The sequence below is a fragment of the Channa argus genome, chromosome 2 (genome assembly GCF_033026475.1).
Source record: "Channa argus isolate prfri chromosome 2, Channa argus male v1.0, whole genome shotgun sequence".
Lineage (NCBI taxonomy): Eukaryota > Metazoa > Chordata > Actinopteri > Anabantiformes > Channidae > Channa > Channa argus.
This window is the reverse complement of record NC_090198.1, coordinates 17,708,940-17,727,469: the sequence shown is the minus strand read 5'-3', so window position 1 is coordinate 17,727,469 and position 18,530 is coordinate 17,708,940. Positions and strand designations below refer to the sequence as shown.

The following is an 18,530-nucleotide window of genomic DNA, read 5'->3' as shown; positions in this document are numbered from 1 at the left end:
TGTTCACTTCCGTCCAGGTGAGAAAGCGAGGCGGGCGCGAGGAGAAATCAACCCCGCATGTGCTGACAGTGCTGCTTGCTAACTGATATGTCTGCAACACTTAATTTTCTGATTATGAATCAGTTGCGTTCCCCAAATCTTTAGTCATATTCAATACTGATAAAGAATACAGGGAAAACGCGTGAGCTAAGAAATAAAATACATTTATTTGAGGTATCTTTAAAGTATACTAATATAACTTCTTGACTGAATTAAGGACAACAAAACCGATTTACTCGGCAGGACTTTGCCCCCACACTTTCCATAATTTCCTTAACATTTTTACGATGTGATATTTTGGAGGGGCTAAAACCTTAAATAAAATTGTATTTTTCTACAGTAAGTACTTTTACTTTTTTAAACTTCAGTATTTTGTATTGGTGTGGGCAAGTCAGTATGTCTTAAAATGGAGCATTTTAAAGCAATTGTACCTGTAATGTTACAATAGATAAGACCTTGTGACTCTGGAATCGCTTACTTTGGATCAGTGTGGTCTTCACTTTACTAGCAATTGTTTATGTCAGTATGACTACACTGATGTTAAAGCCTTGAGTTCAGCTATTCTCAAATAAAATTGCTTGATGGTTGAACTTTGGTATAAGAGGAATAAGTCCACACCATTGGCAAATATAGCCACTATAATTTAGACACTATAACAATAGATATGTTAATATTTAACTGCACACAAGCATTAATCATTGCAATTGTCTCACAGACAGGACTATCACAAGCAATAAGATATGACCGTGAGTGTGGTGTGTGTCTAGTATGAGGAGGAGGTGGGTGGAGCTGTGTAGGTGTTCAACTACTGACAGCTGCAGTGAAAATATCCCTGCTTGTGCCTGCAGTGAAAATATCCCTGCTTGTCCCAACTCAGAGGAATCTAACAATTCAGCACCACACCCCTCTGGATCTGGGTGAGTCCCATCTGTTACCCCAAACCAAACCCCACCTCCTCTTCTCTTATTCTAACCCTTTTCATCGCTCTGCTTCTCCTTCAGACTTTTGATTGACACCCAGTCTCTTGTAAGCTCCTTACCTTACCCAGGACAGTAGCCATCTAACTATGTAATGGCTATTTCAGCTTTGCCTCCATTGTCTTCACATTTTTATTTTTTTGTGTGTTGTCTGTTTTCTTCTCCTTTCTTTTCTTTCCCTCCATCACTTTCTTTCCTTGCATATGATTATTTTCAGATTTCCCAAAGAAACATCAAAGTATGATGCAATCAAACCACATTTTTTGCAACATCTCAATTTCAGGTGATTTCAAGCCCTGTATGATAAAGTGGGTTAGTTGTGTGTAATAAGGTGTCATAGTTGCACAGCAGAGTTTGTCACATTTCAACCTGATGTTATTTTTAATTTAAAGGCTGTTGTCAGATAGACTTAAGGAAATGAGGGTTTTCAAAAACCTAATTTGACAGTAGTGTTTTAAAAGAATCAGGACATGAGTTAAAGTAGTCTCAGCCTCATCAAATTCAGAAATCCATAAATTATTCTCATTCATTCTTATACTTCTAGCACCATACACTGTACATAGTAATGGGGGTAGACATTAACACTGCAGTGAGCCCACTCACCTTCAGGGGTGTCTTCAGAAAACATGCTGTCCTGTCTCAGTCTGTCTTCCTTGTCATCAAGTGAAAAAGGGAGAGGATTGGAGAAGCATCGAGCCAGTACATTAGGTCCTATTGTATCCCGGCAGTCGTCAGAGTAACAGTAAACCTATTGTAACAGTGCCCTTTATGAAGCATGGCGCGGGGGTGACCCTGCTGCCCATGCTCCTTAGCTCATGTGCACATTTGTGTGTGTGTATATGTCTCAAATTGGGTGACAAGGCTTATGTGTGTGCATGCATACTGGGGGTCATATGTGGGTGTTTGTACAAGCTCCAACTTGCCCATGTGTGTAGGGGGAGGCTGTGATGATAATGAGTGACAGTAGCAGCTGGTGGCAATGCAGCCTCTAAATGAGCTAACTTCTTTGTAAAGAGATGACCTGACCAATGTGCTTTAGAGCTTAAACTGATGTGAAAGGGTCTGTTAGTTTGGATCGTGTGTGTGTGTACGTTTGCTCAAGTTCAATTACTTGCTATAGTAAGGAGGAGACCAGGGAAGGAGTGCCAGTGCAGCAACATCCTCCTTCTTACAGTGGTATAGCTGGAATGCAGGTGCACACAAACATGCATACAGTATGTGAGTGGAACAAAATAATAGAACTTACAATATAAAAGAAATCCAAATTACATTGCTCCTAAATTTACAATGTGTGTCGCAGAGGGTTTTATTATTTGTGCAACGCACACAACTCTTTCTTCAGATGCTCGATTCAGGTCAAACAAGCTGAGGGGTCGCATTAACTTGTTAACATGCTCACAGTAACTCTGCTATAGTAATGCATGAAGGTGTTTGCTGTGTTCAACGTGTTTGTTCAACATGTTAGCAAGCAAACATTTGCTAAATAGCACTAGGCACAATGAGCAGCTGAGTCTGATGGGGATGTTTTACAGCTATGTGGCCACAAATTAAATCACAACATAGCATTTTGTCCTGATAATTTCAATAGTTGAAAAGTCACTAGCCTAGCATAGTTGTTAAAATGGATCATCTAGGTAACATTGCATTATCAAATTTCACGCAAACAAACAAAAAATGTTAGAAGCAGTTTCCACTTGTTCTTAATGACTGTGTGTTGGCTACTGTATGTGCTCAATGTTAATGTAATTCAAAAAGTCACTGAAACCGAAACTGAAGTGAGTCTCAAACTGAACTTGATTTTTTTTTAGTGCTTCCTCTTTCACAGTTTTTACTGTATTTGGAAAGTGAGTCATTGAGTAAGTTAGCTTTTATTTGCAAATTGAGACCTTTAGGAGCATGCTGATTTAACAGGGTCTCATCTATTAGAGTTTGTTCATACAAAGTAGTTTTGAGTAAGTAGCTTCAGACATAACTACAGTTAAATTATTGTAGTGCTACCTTTTTTAAGCTAACAACACTGTTTCTATTCTACATATCAAATTTCAGCAGGACGCTGATGCTCTACTCTGTAAAGTCCTGGTTAACCAGATGATCCCTGCAGTGATGGCCATGATGATCAGACCAATCCTGGCATGAGATGATGCAAATCTGTAGGATAAGATGAACATGGCTTATGTGCATACCAAGGCTTATGCAGGCCTATTCATTTATTTATAATATAAATAGCAATCATTCTATCTAAAGTAATTCTTCATCAGGTCAAATTCAGATCATTTGTACTGTTCAGGTCAGAAGTTTTATTTGCAAAATGTTTTATATGATTTACGCTATACTTTCTTAAAATATTAAACAGTTGCAATTATTTCAGTATCATTTCACAGTGTAAATATTTCAGTAAGTAAAACTACTGAAATAAAAATGTTTGTTAAGTTAAAGTATAGTCAGGGAACACAAGTTTTTGTTAAATGACTCATAATGAGGATAGTGTTTCCTGTGACTGTTATGGTCATTAGATTACTCATGCATCAGTGTGTAGTCACCATTTTACTGTTATAGTCGGTTAATTTTTCATGTTTTAACTATTTTATATAGGTCCTCTGGATTAATTTCTATTTATCAATCACTCCATCAAGAGATGAGGTTGAAAGAAATGGTCACTGAACTGTGTACAGTTGATCTAACCAGGAGAACATCTTATTATCACAGTAAAAAGCAGCAGCTTGTACTTACTGTGAAGTAAGTATGGACAGGACACCAGATTTTAAGCATTTTTTGTTATTTACACCTTTACTAGACCAAAGATTTAACCAGTTAATCATAATAATATTAATATTGTTAATAGCGTATTCGGACAATTTTCTTAAAACATCTTTGGTAATAATTTGGAAATGGACCAGGACTAAGAGTAACAAACTGTGACATTCTACATCTAGGAGGCATCATGTGCTGAATTTCTAATGCATTTTGCACTAAATTAATGATATCGGATACTGTGTTAGAACCCATAGGAATCCCCTCTTAGCATCTGTGGCCTGAGTCTGACCTTGGGCTCTCTCAAGGGACCAGTGCTATGTGTCACCTCAGCTGTGGAGAATTAAGAGATAGACAGAAAGCGGGAGAGAGAGAGAGAGATGTATCTTATGTTCAAAGGAACCCTACAATAGTTGGTTGATTGATATGTATGTGTGTGTGTGTGTGCCTTTTGGGGGAGAATGGGTGTGATGGCTCATCTTGCATCCCAATGGTTTTGATCCCCTTGGCTGGAAGGAAATGGGGGCACGGTGCCTTTATGTCTATGGAATCAGCTGCACTAAGTCTGAGCTTAAGAAGGGAGATCCAGTTAAGAGTGAAACTACAAAGGCTTGTGCCTGATATAGTCCACGAAAGAGCTAAGGCATGAGCACACACATGCAGCACTTGTTGCTCATCTTATCTGCCATATGTTTTATACATAAGATCAGACATAGTCACACAAAAATATATCTAAGCTTGAAAATTATTTCCGGATACAAACATGCCAGACAGTGTTGACTCACAGCTCCCTCTGCTGCTGGTTAAATGACAGCATTTTTGGACATGGTGATTTGGCTTGTTCTATCGTGTGTACACAGAAGGTTATTGCCATTACTAGGGTGGGTTTTTAGATTTTATATTTTACTGTGAGACTATGAATATGTTTAATGCACTTAATTGTTTTTGGTTATGCTTGTTAAAAATCTTAAAGCAGCAGATTGCATATTTCATATAATAGGGCTTAGCATACGCGTATTATAGTGCAAGCAATATTACTGATGCTAAGAGGATTATCTTGGCTAAGAATTAATGGAGGACAAACAAACCATAGGCTAAAGAAATCTAGCTGTATGCTGTTTAAAAAAAACATGGTCCTCAACAGTGGGCCACACCACTGCCTTTAGTGACGTATTCCCCAGCTCCAATCAACAGAAGACTGTATTTTATTTTATATCCCATGAATACTTACTTTTTAATGGAAATTCTCACTATTGCAAGAGACATGTACAGTATTAACACTCAGCTGACTGGGAAACTTTTTTGGTCTTTTTAAGAAATGACCTATACATTTCTGATCAGTTATATAGTACTTATCTTTACAGTAGGCACTAATGGACATAAGGCTGATGACAGACATTGCAGGAATGTTGAGAAATATTAGGACAGTATTGGCATTTGCATGGATTTTGTTACAACATAAACATTATGGAATCGTTTTTTTTTGTTTTGTTTTGTTTTGTTTAAACCTTGAAATTCGATAACGTTACAGATGACAAGACAATTCAAAAACACAAGGACCAGCTAATTAAAGAGGCAGGAGTTACATCTGAGAAAAAGAAGAGCGTTTTATTCAGCACTGTTTTTATCCCAATGTTTTCAAAGAAGAGAGCAAGGAGAAGATTGAGAATCAGTTGAAGGTGTCAGGGGAAACAATGAGGATAACATGTACACTTTTTAAAACTTTTTTTTCCAGCAACAAATGTTCAGAATGGGAACACTCAGTAACAGCCTGGTCATTTTCCTCTTGTGAGCATCTATTGCTCCTACTGATCAGGAAGAAGCACTGCCATCATACAGCTTCAACCACTTGTTTCATAGTAGTGTTGAATTATTACATCAGCAAAATTAAAGAAAAAAGCAAAGCAAACAATTTTCACTTTTAGCCAAGAGTATATATAATTTACAAACCTTATTCATATCAAGTCAATCTGTGGAATACAACTCAGTCATGTTATTTCAACTTCAATCAATCCCATTCCAATGAAATATTGCTGGTTTTGAAATACTTCATACATCACTTTTGCATTTATTTTGCACGGGGTACGATTTGTGTAATTTGTGTTAATTCTGGGGAGCTTTACAGTAACAGATTAATCCAACATAGTGACTTTCACTCATTTTTAAAAGGAAAAAGAAAAAAGGTTAGGGAACGTGGTTAGTCAACTAAGATTGTCTAAAATGGCAAAAGCAGAATGTACCAAATAAATGCTTGTAGCCTGCATTAATTTGTTTCAAGCACTATTTTAAGGAGAAGCTACTAATTCTTCCATGAATCTCTAAAATGGAGCATCACAACTGAACAACACTCATCACATGGAGAAAGAGAAACAAAGAATTAAGTAGCTAGGCAAATAAAGACGAGGCAACACACAATATTTCATTGAATATAAGGAAGAAAGGAGAAATGCTGCAGGTGGGAGACAAATGGTAGAAATCCTATTTAGCCTGCTCCTGAGCATGGCTGTTGCTCTGTTTGGTCCAGTCTGGTGAAAAGGGGCTTTACCTGCAAACCCCACAACACCAGCAGACTCCAGCAGAACCATGAGGTAGATCACTGGTCACATTGACCACAAGAGAAAAAAAACCCATCTTAAAAGAGGCCCACTGGGTGTTAAACATGTAATTTCATAAAGGTACGGCATTGTCTCATATCATGTCTTGAAGTAAAAAATAAAGAGGAAAGAGGAAAATAAGGAATTAGCTTGCTCCGAGTTTGTCACTATTCTTTTTTCTCTGTATTGCCATGGGACTCTCATTGTCTTTATTGCTACCAGAAGACTAGATAGCGAAACGCTCAATGGAAATCTCTGATTTCACACACACATTTCAGATAGAAAAATGCCACCTGATCAAGTTCAATGAAGTTAAATGGTGGAGAATGTTTGATGTGACATGTAAGGAAGGCACCTTGTCCAATAATAAATTTATTAATTTCCTAGTGAAATGGTCGCCTGTATCAGCTATCAGCTTTCAAGCTATTCCGTGGCAACCAAAATGAAGCTATGATGACATTTTTATGTTCAGTGCAAACCATGTTTTGCAAGGATTTTTCATATATCACAAATGAAGGGATTATAAAAAAAATCAGAAACTTTGAAGGGGAAAATGACTCAATCTCATGCATTTTAATATCACAACATACTTTGAAAGGGGGGAGGGGTGGGAAGAAGAGGAGGGCTCGGGGGTCCTCTGGCATTTGTTTGAGAATCCTTGAAAAAAGAGAAAAAGATGTTTCTTATCAAAATAAACTTTTTTTTTTAAACCCTCTGCTTGAGTCCTTCACTGTCCTCATTTTCCACCATAAATGTCAGGGCTGTGCAAAAGAGTTCATGTATCTGGTCCAATCAGAGAAGGCGGTCACTGCTATCACTGTGATGTCATTAGCTACTTCCCACCTGCCCTCTGGCTCACAGAGCAGTAATGCAGCCTAAACATAAAGAAACAGAAAGCAGCAGCATTGACATAAACAGAAAAAGTATGAACAGCAACAATAAGTTTGTAATGTCTTTGACCTACTTACTGTTGTGCTATTTTGATAAATCAAAGCCACCAGGTTTTAATAGCAATTACACCATTGATATCAAAGTTTTATTTTGCCTATTTAAAGAATAGCTTCAGCCCCAAACAGACCATTGAATCATTAATGAAATGCCTCTACTCACATAGAATTTATGTCAGTCTGCAAGCTGGATTAGCCATGTCATCCACCTCTACCATTCTCCGAAATTGTTTAAAAAAACATATTAGCCAGACAAACTAGTCCACTTAGTGACAAGTTTATTTATTCCAAAACACTTGGTTGAGAGGCTGGAAAATATTCCCCCAGTTGCTTTAAATCAGAACAGTTCCACCAGAGATGTCACACATGTGCAGTTCACTGGCTTACTTTAGACTGCTGTACAGCGTGATAGTGATTTAGAGCATGTGGGACAGCATTTGTTACAAATTTCTCAATGAAGCATTTTGAAATAAGAGACAATCAGTGGAGCAGTGTGTCTGGGTGTTGTGTTTTCAATCATTTTTTGGACAACAACAGCTTAACAAAAGCTGCAGCCTGACACCGACTAAACATCAATTGAGGCTGTTCATTGTTCTTTTAAGTCTCTAGTCTGCCTAGGCGCTTGTCCTTTAAAGTCACGGTCCACACAAATGTGCTTTGCTTATTGTTACTTGGATGTTTGACCTTCCCTGGGCAGTTTTCGCATTCAGCTACTGGCATTTACATTGGGCGACCTGCATTTACAAACTGCAGCGTACCGGTGTTACTTGCTGAGTTGACTGTAAGGAGAGGAGTTGTTAGAAGAATCCACTTGCTGCGGTGTGCCATTTTCCTGAAAGGCAAAATAGTATCTCTGATTCAGAACATAATAATAACTATGTTGTCTGTGTGTGCACTGAAACAATTAGGATAGTTTCTAAAGATGACCACTTAAAAAACACAAAAACAACTTGAGCCTTTGTGAATGGAAGACGATTGGCCTGAACATGTGTAATTTTAGCAGTTACTGTTTATAACTTATATGACAGAAAACAAATGTCATGAATGAAGAGCTGATGGAGATACAACTTACAGGTGGTACATGCATGGGAGGATAATAAGGCATGTAAGCTCCCTGGACACCAGGGTTGGCCGCAATGTACTGCAAGAAATAAGAATAACAATTCATATTACTGAATAGTACATAACAACCATGGCATGAGAAAAAACAATCACATTTACTTAGAGAAAATACATTTCTAGTGATGTGGAGCAGAGATATATTGCAGGAAAAGTTTTGCATTGGAGAAACAGATACTGCAAGTTAGGAACAAGGGAATTTTTAGTGAACATTAAGTCCTGGATCTAGAGGATCACAGGGCTCCAGAGGTGTAATACTAGGACAATCTGTGTCTGGATTTATTGTGTCATGCACACATAAGAGCATGGCCCAAAGAATACCGCTGCAATAGCAGAACATATGTCAACTTTTTACACATTGTGATAAATATTATAACACAAGAGATAATCAACATTCTGTCCTGAGCTCTACAAATATTATATTTTTTAAATCTTTGATTCAGCAGAACACATCATAAAATAAGGGAACTCTATTTGAAACCCTTAAATCATCATAAAATGACCAATAAAACACCTGACCATCTTTTCTACTATGCTTGGAACACTTTGTACTGAGCATCCTAATTGATACAATGAATAACACTGTAATCTATATGGAAAAATAAATGAATGACACAATATAGCTGGTCAGAAATATTTCCAAGCATAAATAGTTAGGAATGAATGATCATTGCAAAAATATTTTCAGTGTATTTAAATAATAGACATTTAATTTGATCAAGGATGTGCATCATATAGCATATCCCAGACCTGCACTCACCAATCCAGTGTTTCCCAGTGACAGCTGACCCATCTGCTGAGTAATCATGGCTGTGGGATGCAGTGACATGGAGGGATCCACAGAGGGAGACATCACAGCAGCCTAAAACACATGCACAGCTCAGTTTTTACCACATATCACATGACAAGAGTTCTATAAAACACAAATACCACAGAAAGGTTGCAACCACAGCAGCCAGCATTGTTTAGTATACATGTAACACAAGTTAGCATTTAAAACCTATGTATATCCTATATACATGCATATGAATGTAGGACAGACCAGACAAATGAGCTGCTTGTGGCCACAGGTTTACCATAATACAAAATGTAAGCACTGACTCTGTAATAGTAATAGTAATTTTGAGACGTATTCATTATTCTTCAGTTACATTAAGGTATGAGCATATGAAAAAAAAAAGGTATGGACAGTTTTTGAATGCTTTTAGATGGGGTATATTCCTTTAAACATGACATCTCTAGGGAAAAGACCATTTCCTGGTAAACAGTGGGGGAGGGGCGCATCAGCAGAGACACTTGTTCCACTGGAAACCATCTGTTGGAAGAGTCAAAGAGTCACAAGACTGTCTCTGCTTCAGGCATTTCCTGCTGGATGAAGAAATGGGTGGAGTGGGGGCTCAGTGACTGAATATATTTTTAGTTGTTCTGTCTCTATTTCATACACACTCCAAAGCACATACACACTCAGAAGAGGTAAATACACAGAGACTATTTCCCAGAACTAATCTCATCTCTGTCGTTTTTCTACATTTGGGGAAGTTTTGGACATTGTTATTTTGAATGTGTCAGCAGAACAGTTTAACCCTCTATGCGCTCAGAGCTATAGCTGTCGCTTCGCCACACACCCATTTCCTGTACACAGAACAGAAAGTGGTGCGTGAGAAACAAAAAAGCAAATGTCATTGTTTCCTTACCGGGTGTTGCATGATATATGGTTGCTGAGCCACCCAAGAATGACCCTGTACCTAATAGAAGGTCAGAAAGGGAGTGACAGGCAGAACAAGAGACAGATGAAAAACAAAGTTAATGAGGTGTCTTGAGGGAACCCATACCTGTATATTACCAGCTTACTGTAATACATAACATGTTAAAAGTAAAAAGTAGAAATGCATGACATAACATATAACCCTTCATATTCATCCATTCATCCATCTTTTTTTGCAGCCAATATTCATCATCACTCCCCACTGTTTGCATCACACTAAAGATCTTTTAAACCATTCCAATGACTTCAGGTAAGCAAATCAGGTGCAATGTCCACAGGACAAAAGCCAGGACTAGGAAAGATGCAGGTCTTCCAGATATTATCAGCACAGATCAGACACTGGAATAAGTTGGAATAGCTGTGGTATAAAGTTGAGAGATACCAACTTGAGATATTTGGAGGAGGTGTAAAACTCTCATTGAAAAAAGCATCACCTACTCCGTTAGGGTATCTACATGCTTCAGCCTTCACATTCGATGTCAATACTAGTTATGGCTTGGAATGAAGAGTCCTTGTTTCATTACAAGCAAGCTCATACAGTGAGTATTCATAGTGTTTACATCTATCACATCTGTATAACGCAAACAAAAGCAAAAATACACACTGATTCACATACACAGACCATAATCTCAAATTAAACACATAGGGGAGGAAAGAGACAGTAGTGAAAGACAGATTTAATTTGAAAATTGTTGTGGTTGTCATACACGTTTATATCTGCCCATTTAATGCATCTTTTGCAGTACCTGATAGGCAGAGACTGGAGACATGTAGGGAGACATTGTGGGCTGCACAGTCATTATCCTGTTAGTCACTGGATATGAAGAAGGATAGTACCTACGAAACACGGCATTTCAAAATAAAGCGTTACAATCCTAGTGAAAAAGGTAAATGGTGTCAGGAACCGCTATAAACTGAGTGTAGCTTACCCATTCTGTAGAGCTCCTGAAGATGGGTCATAGGTGAGCGTCATTGCTCCCTAATATGAGGAAACACATAGTTTTAGGACTTCCATATTTGTATCCAACTTTTGCATCAATAACTGAACCCAATATTGAATAATACATACAGTATGGAAATGATCAAGATTAAGGTGGTTTATTTATTATTTTGATATATTATTTTTTCACCTCATTTTTTGTTGTGCTTCTAAGTTGTGATTATTAAATAGAACACTTTGTTCTATGAAATGAGCAGACAAAAGCCTGATATCATCTGGTGATAGGAATGATGGTTTTAGTTTTGATGTGTTTAATTTTGGCTTAAAACCCTGAAAAAAGTGTCACATCACATCAGTTATAGGATCATATGCAGACACTTACTAGTCTCACATCCCCTGTCTGTCCATTGGGAACATATCCACTGTGAGCATGCTTCTTCCTCTGACTGTCAGCAAACTTACACAGCAAGGGTTGAGAAGGACCTGAGGGCAAAGGAAAAAACAAACAAACAACATATAAAAATTAATCAATGCAATCAATCATGGCTGCCTCTACAGTTTTAAACTGAAAGAAATGAAGACAAAAGTAAAATTCTTTCCTACCCAGAGCTCCAGAGGTTGTCTTGACAAACTTCCCATTGAAGTGGGAGATGACTGCATTACACTGCTCTGTTGTGTCCATCCTAACAGAGGAGAAGACAAAACAATAGCCATGACTCATCAAACCACACAGAGACGAAATTCAATTAAGGTTTCTTTAACTCAAATTGGTTTTGTTAGGTGTGGCAAAAATCATACAAATCTTGGCCCCTTCATACAAAAGCTCAATTTAATGCTAGTTCAAATTTTGCAGTTAAAAATGACAACCACATTAGACCCAGATTTGCTAATTGTGTGTATATGAGGGGGAGGAGGACCCAATAAATGGTGCTTCAGTTTTTCCTTTATCTGAATGAGAGCAGGTTTTGCAGATGTAGTAAAATTTAATTATAGCTGAATTGTGAAAGTCAAAGAAAAACACCTTTGTCGTCTCAGTTTTACACTGTTTACACAGCTATTCCACACTTACTGAAGCAGTGCAACAACAAAGGAAATCCTGTACGGACAACAGGACTGCAGTTAAAATGTCTGACTGTCAAGCTCAAGCTTTCATTAAAACTTGGCCTTCCATGATTTATTATGTTATATAATGTCAAAACATACCATACTACTAACTAACTGGTTATACATTTGCTCATTTTCAATAATAAATTACCACAGTTTAGTTTATCAATAGTTTTCTTCAACAGTAGCAAAGAGGTAACTTGGTGTTAGTCCATTATTTTTCATCATAGATTTGTAATCAAAGCTGTACGTTTGTTCTACAGCTACTTTAAAAGTGATTCATCAGAGAAGACATCATAAGTGACTGACCTGGCAAAGCCCACACCTCGGCTGTTGCCACTGTAGTCCCGGAGGATGCGTGTGGAAACGACCTGGCCGAAGGGCTGCAGCATGTTCTCTAACTCTTTCTCATCCACGGAGAAAGGCAAGTTGGAAATGTACAGATTTGTGGGATCCTGCTCCTGTTGCTGCTCATAAAAAATAGAAAAGAAGATATATATTGAAGCCATGTGTTTTATAATAGTTTAGGGGCCTCTGACCTGAGAGAGAGAACCATATGCCAAAATGCAGGAATACATGAATAAGGGATAACTGTGTGAAACCACAGATGAAGGTGGTGCCGCAGTGATTTTTATTTTTCCCTGCTATGAAACTTTTGGGCATAAAGGTTTTGAGACTCAGCAAAGTACGATTGAGGGTCAGAAGATAAAAAAATAAAATGTATACGCTTCTAGCACACAAACACAGACACAGAACTCTGTACTGTGCTGCATGCATCTGTACTGTGCTGCATGCAACTCTGTGCCTCTACGGTCTTCCCTAGAAACAGCAGGAGAGCAGCGTAGCCTAGCTACCACAACACACAGACTGTGTTCTTCTGTGTTTGTTCCAAACAGAGTGGCTGCATGAAGGTCTCCAGAGAGCAACCCATCAATGAACTCAGCACAGTAACACAGGCCAGGCTGGGAAAGGGAGGAGACAGAAAGAAATGTGATGATCCAGACCATTCCCACTGCTCTCTACGAGACAAATCACAGTGTGATGCAGAAACAGCCTGTTGGTTATCTAAAATATTTGTGAAAAATTTAAACTGCTGGGCTTTACTTTAGTCACAGTGAACAGTGGCTTAGAGCAGTAGTACTGCTGTCAGTTCAGTGCAGACATATCTACATCAGTATGCATACAGAGTAATTGTTAATACTCAGCAACATACTGGTAAAATGTGTATAACCTAACCTGGATGTTAGTGTGTGGGCTGGTGGTCCTGTGTGTAACATGCCACACTGAGTGGCAGGTCATTTGGCAGAGAGGGATGTGACATCTGGTTTCTACAGTGAAAGTAAATGGGGTCACGGGAAGAACAGCTTGTCAGCTGAGGTCATGTGACCAGTCTAATGTCATTCCCCAACACACACAGGACGCATGCACGAATTAAAGAAGTACAACCCCACAGACATGTTCACAAGCAACACAAATATGCATACACACACACACAAATGCTGGTACCAAACTCACCTTGGCCATCTGGGCCTGTATGCCGCTGGTTTTCAGAGCATGTACTGCCTTTAAAGCAGCCGCCGGGCTGTCAAAGTCTACAAAGCCGTAACCTGTAGTTGGTAGAACAGTATTTGTACAGTCACTAAATAATATTAGCAGTCACTAACTTTACATTTTGTACTATCACTATTACTGAGAAATAGGTCATATACATTGATATTTATAGTATATCTCATTAAACATTTTGATATAAAATCATTATGCTCACTCATGTGTTCTACAATACCCCTACACACTAACACATGGAAGAGTTTAACATGTATTTATACAGATTATAATGACAACACCAAAAACACCCTTATATACAGTAGGTGTGGTAAATATGTAGCTAGAGGGAGCAGCTGCTTAGCTTAGCAAAAAAGAGGAAACAGCTAGCCTTGCTCTGTCTAAAATCTGCCTACCAGCAGCTCTACAGCTCAATAATTAATATGGCAGTTTCAATAATTTACATTTGTCTAAACTGAATTGTGTAAATGACAACTTGCAGTTTGACAGGGGTGGTGGAGGTGTCCTGGGGTCTTAAAGTCAAAATGTTAATGTTATCTAACTACATTTGTGGCAAATTACACATATCTTGAATCCATTTTTACCATTTCCCAAAGCATATGTGGGTATTTCTTAGTTTTTATTTTGCCATCTTCTACTTGTTTATTTCCATAAGGTGTAAAATCTGGTTAAACCTTCTTGAGTTTAGTAATCCATCATAATCTACAGTATATGTCATTCTCCCAGCATTTTAATCTCTACTTTCAGCTCTGTTGTCAAATAAACAAAACATAAGGTTTGATGAATATAAAAGGAGACACATTGCTGTTTACGGTGATGGATTACCAAACTCGAGCAAGCATCAAGTCAAAGCAAATTGATTTTCATACCTTATGGGAATGAATGAAAAGTGGGAGATGCCCAGAAGTTATGGAAATTTATTCAAAACCCTAAATCAACATGATGTGTTTTTTGAGAACTCTGGAGTCATAAACTGAAGGTTACCTTCAAAACACTGGTGTGATACTTTATGGACATTAGCCAAAACAAGTTACAGATACTATTTTAACTTTTTTGTCATCGTACCAAACAGTAACAGATGGTACCATGAACCTTACTGACCTTTACATTTGTTGGTTGTTTTGTCCAGGATTGCCTTTGCTGACTGAATTTTCCCATACCTGAGCACACAACATGTAGATGTCAAACAACTGTGTTTCAAAAAGATAAATCAGACAGGGACACTGATGACCGTCCTTCCATGAAGATGTCTCTTAATTGCCTTGGACATTGTTATGTATTGTTAGTCAGTCAAATGTATGTGTATTCCACAGAGTGATTTCTAAATACTGGACCTTCACTCATCATGACAATACAGTGAGATGACAAAGTCTACACAAGCAACAAAGAACAATTTGTGGAAATGAAATGATGAGAAATGGTCATTTCAATAGCGCACACTCCCCTTCATGCTTTAACATTCAAGTACTTTGCTTTAGTTGACCCGTGGCACAAGCCGTGGGCTGCTATCCGAGCGCACACACACAGAGACACACACACACTGAATGCTTAGTTTACATCACCATTCAGACCTTGTAGCTATGAAAAGCGCTTTCATTTCTGCTTTGTGCTGGCAAACACCATTGGGAACACGAACAAAACACAAGCAAACAGGACACAAACAGCTGCTGCTGCTGGTTATATGGGTGAATACCTCTCTCCATATGTTTGTGATTCAGAGGGAAAGAGATGCGACACAACTCCACTAATTATGGCATCCACCACTCTAACCACTCCGACTGTAGCCTGTAGTAACAAATACTGAACATGCATCACTGGGCTGCTTTGCATGACTGTTTTAGTATTTGTAGAAAACAATCAGCTTCACATACCAGAGTAGAGCTACAACCTTTCCATGTGCGTGTCTGTTTATAAAGGAAGACTTTATGTATCCATTCACAATAAAGTTAAATGCATTATCCTAAATGCCAACATTGTATTTCCACCAAAACTGAAAACAGTATATTCCTTGTAGAATTTAAGTAAAATTACATTTTATCCATTTAGATTCTACTTATTCAGTTAATTTTCTGAAAACCTGCTTCATATCAAAGAAAAAGAAAAAACAAGTTGAACCTAGAAGCTTGTAAAACAAAAATTATATTTCGGTAAATATGTTTTCTGGATTTCAAGAAGAAACAATTTGCACGAAACAAACAAACAAAAAAAAAAAACAGCTGATGGTACTAGTATATTAAAACTACCAAATTAATGACACAGACACTGTATTGTACAAATGACAATGACATTTCTGGTTACATCAGCTTAAATGATCAAAAGAGTTTTACAAACTGTAATTGTGGTCAGCTCATTAAATCAGGTCAGAATTAAGCTGTATATCGGATGTAATGCTCACACTGTATGTATGTGTACTTACTGGTGACAGAGTTTGACCAGATCCAAGTCCGTAGTAGCAGGAGGCAGGCCACGGATGTACAGGTTAGTTTTGCTGAGCTGCTCCAGCCCAGTGCTGCTGCTGTTGCTGCTGCTGCTGGGACTGGACGGAGTCATGGGGTAGGACTGCAAACAGGAAACCTACTGTTAGGAAGTGTATGTGAGCTAGGTAATCTAATTTCAACCCAGGTCAACAGTGACCACAAGAGCATCTAATCTGTCTGAAACAGACGTGTAGAAAGACACAGAGGATTTGACTTTATTATGATTTCATGGATGCGCTACATTAACAACTGCTCAGTGATGAGCTAAACCTGTCCAGTCCCCCGATACATCACACAGTCCAATAAAGTACATTTTGTATTTGAGCCTCACAATGCGATTAAATCTGTGTTCACATCTTACATCCTGCTGTAGTGCTTATCAGAAACCTACAGCACTCTCATACTTGTGAGCCAAATCATGCCGAGCTGCCCTGCAAAGCATTTCCTTCCCCTTACTCATTCATTAAAATAGCTCCCAGCCAACCCCAAACCCTCTCCAGATCAAAGACAAAGCATGGCAGAATCGCACCATCTGTCCATAACCAAAGGACATTCCAGTCAAAGAGCCAAAGCCATGGATACAACTATAGCCCTGCCAGCAGAAATCACTGAGAGATCATTCCATATTTATGTGATGGTTAAATGTTCATAGCAGCTATTTTTCTTTTACAGATGAGGAATTGATCACTGTGGCAGGAACATCCGTTAGGCCTGTTACGTGTCCAGGCAGAGGCCTTACATTTTCATGGCTATGCAACAACCATGCTCGCTTATTTTTGAGACCATCAAGGGATCACACCGGGCCTCGGAGATGGTACGCCTACTCCATTAGAGGGCAGCTATGGTGGTATATTTGACAGAGGCAGCGTCACACTTCACAGCAGACCAAAGCTGTGTTACACCTACACTGAAAACTCCTGCTGGCAACTCATATGTGGTTGGCTTCAGTATCCTGTGCTCAAAGTAATACACAGTACCTTCTGATGAATAAATATTACACTTTAATCTGAAAGCTGGATATTTGGGGGGAAGGGGTGGGGGTGGGGTTGTTATTAGCTGCAGGCTCGAAGCTGGACCCACATTCCACTTCATCTGACACAGGGCTTATATTTCCATCATCTGAGGTAAAATAACAGCTGCAGTTCACTTCTGTGCCTGCTTTTTATTCCCATCTTCCCTCTAAATCAAATAAGTGTGATGGGAAAGCAAAGGGGCATGGCCTTCAATTACCTTTTCCTTCACCTGAGAGGTCAAAATGAAGGATGGAGGCAGCATAGAGCTCATACATTACATTAATACACTAAGCTCTCTCTCTGTTTCCTTCTCTAATTTCAGTATGAATGTAAAAGCATACACACACAACATGGACTACACTAACCGTCATGCATATTGATCAGAGTAGGCGAGTGACTGTACAAACAGGGTTATATGGACATAATAACTAAAGTGGGTGTGAAGCTATAGATCGGGTCAGCAGCTGGTTATCGCTCTGTGTGGAGCCTATCAGAGGATCAGCTTCCCGTTTGTCGATTATCGGTGGATGTGTGTTTTTCAGCACAAGTCAACTCACTTGGCTTAAAGGGCTTCGATATAAATGCAAAGGAAAATCAGAAAGGTCTTTTCAATGTTATTTGCAGCTGCTATTATTCAATGTAAGTAGGTGGAAATTAATGTGTGTGTGTGTGTGTGTTTGGCCTACCTGCTTTCGGTTGGCAGTCTTCAGCGGGTTGCCTGTGTTCGCAAAAATCATTCTGAAGGTTACAGCGAGGCTATGCTATATTTTATTTTCCCCCCCCCCAATAAAGAAAAACGCAAACAGGAGCCACTAGAGGCGGAATCCAAGCGGTGTAGAGGAGCCTGTAAAATTACCAGATGGTTTAAAAGATCCTCATACTGAACGAGATGATTACAAAGTATTAAAACGTCGGTCCTGCATAGATATTCTGACACATCTATCCAGCCAGATGCACACCAGGAGATGGTCCAACCCTCCGGTCCGGTTCATTGATCTACGACGTCCTTCTGCAGACCGCTCGGCTGGCCCACCTACTACAGACCAAACCATCTCCGCCTCTGCAGGGTGTTTGACATCAAATAAACTGCGTGGCCGCAATTTAAAAATTCAAATTGACGGTTGGTTTTTATGTGACAAGGAAACGGCGACTCGTTTGGTTACTGTGACAAAATGTATAATCGGACACCAATTGGTTTTGTGTTTGATTTGCAGGCGCACGGTGAGTTGGGCTGAGCACTC

The 18,530-nt window shown here is 38.8% G+C and overlaps 1 protein-coding gene and 1 long non-coding RNA gene across 5 annotated transcripts in view; one reads left to right on the top strand and one right to left on the bottom strand.

The window, feature by feature from the left end:
• LOC137122171 (uncharacterized) overlaps positions 1-18,073 on the top strand; it is an 18,234-nt gene extending 161 nt beyond the window's left edge. The window contains exons 1-4 of one of the 2 annotated variants that reach the window (XR_010913736.1): positions 31-378; positions 755-956; positions 12,500-12,660; positions 16,949-18,073. This is a non-coding gene — a long non-coding RNA (uncharacterized lncRNA). Of the gene's footprint in view, positions 1-30; positions 379-754; positions 957-12,499; positions 12,661-16,948 lie in introns of those variants that run through there. The other variant, XR_010913738.1, reaches the window with a different exon arrangement.
• On the bottom strand, positions 5,357-18,530 carry rbms1a (RNA binding motif, single stranded interacting protein 1a). 3 transcript variants are annotated; one of them, XM_067496080.1, is made up of 15 exons: positions 18,146-18,530; positions 17,976-18,007; positions 16,216-16,358; positions 14,901-14,959; positions 13,752-13,843; positions 12,546-12,703; positions 11,736-11,815; positions 11,515-11,615; positions 11,122-11,171; positions 10,939-11,029; positions 10,122-10,172; positions 9,188-9,289; positions 8,381-8,449; positions 8,067-8,140; positions 5,357-7,236 (listed from the first exon to the last, which is right to left on the bottom strand). In XM_067496080.1, exons 3-14 carry the CDS (start codon positions 16,347-16,349, stop codon positions 8,072-8,074), a joined length of 1,056 nt encoding a protein of 351 aa, XP_067352181.1. In that variant the 5' UTR covers positions 16,350-16,358; positions 17,976-18,007; positions 18,146-18,530; the 3' UTR covers positions 5,357-7,236; positions 8,067-8,071. The 3 variants fall into 3 exon arrangements, with proteins under 3 accessions (XP_067352181.1, XP_067352180.1, XP_067352182.1); XM_067496079.1 differs by lacking the exon at positions 18,146-18,530 and having other exon boundaries at positions 17,976-18,119; XM_067496081.1 differs by lacking the exons at positions 5,357-7,236; positions 8,067-8,140; positions 8,381-8,449; positions 9,188-9,289; positions 18,146-18,530 and adding an exon at positions 9,309-9,742 and having other exon boundaries at positions 17,976-18,119.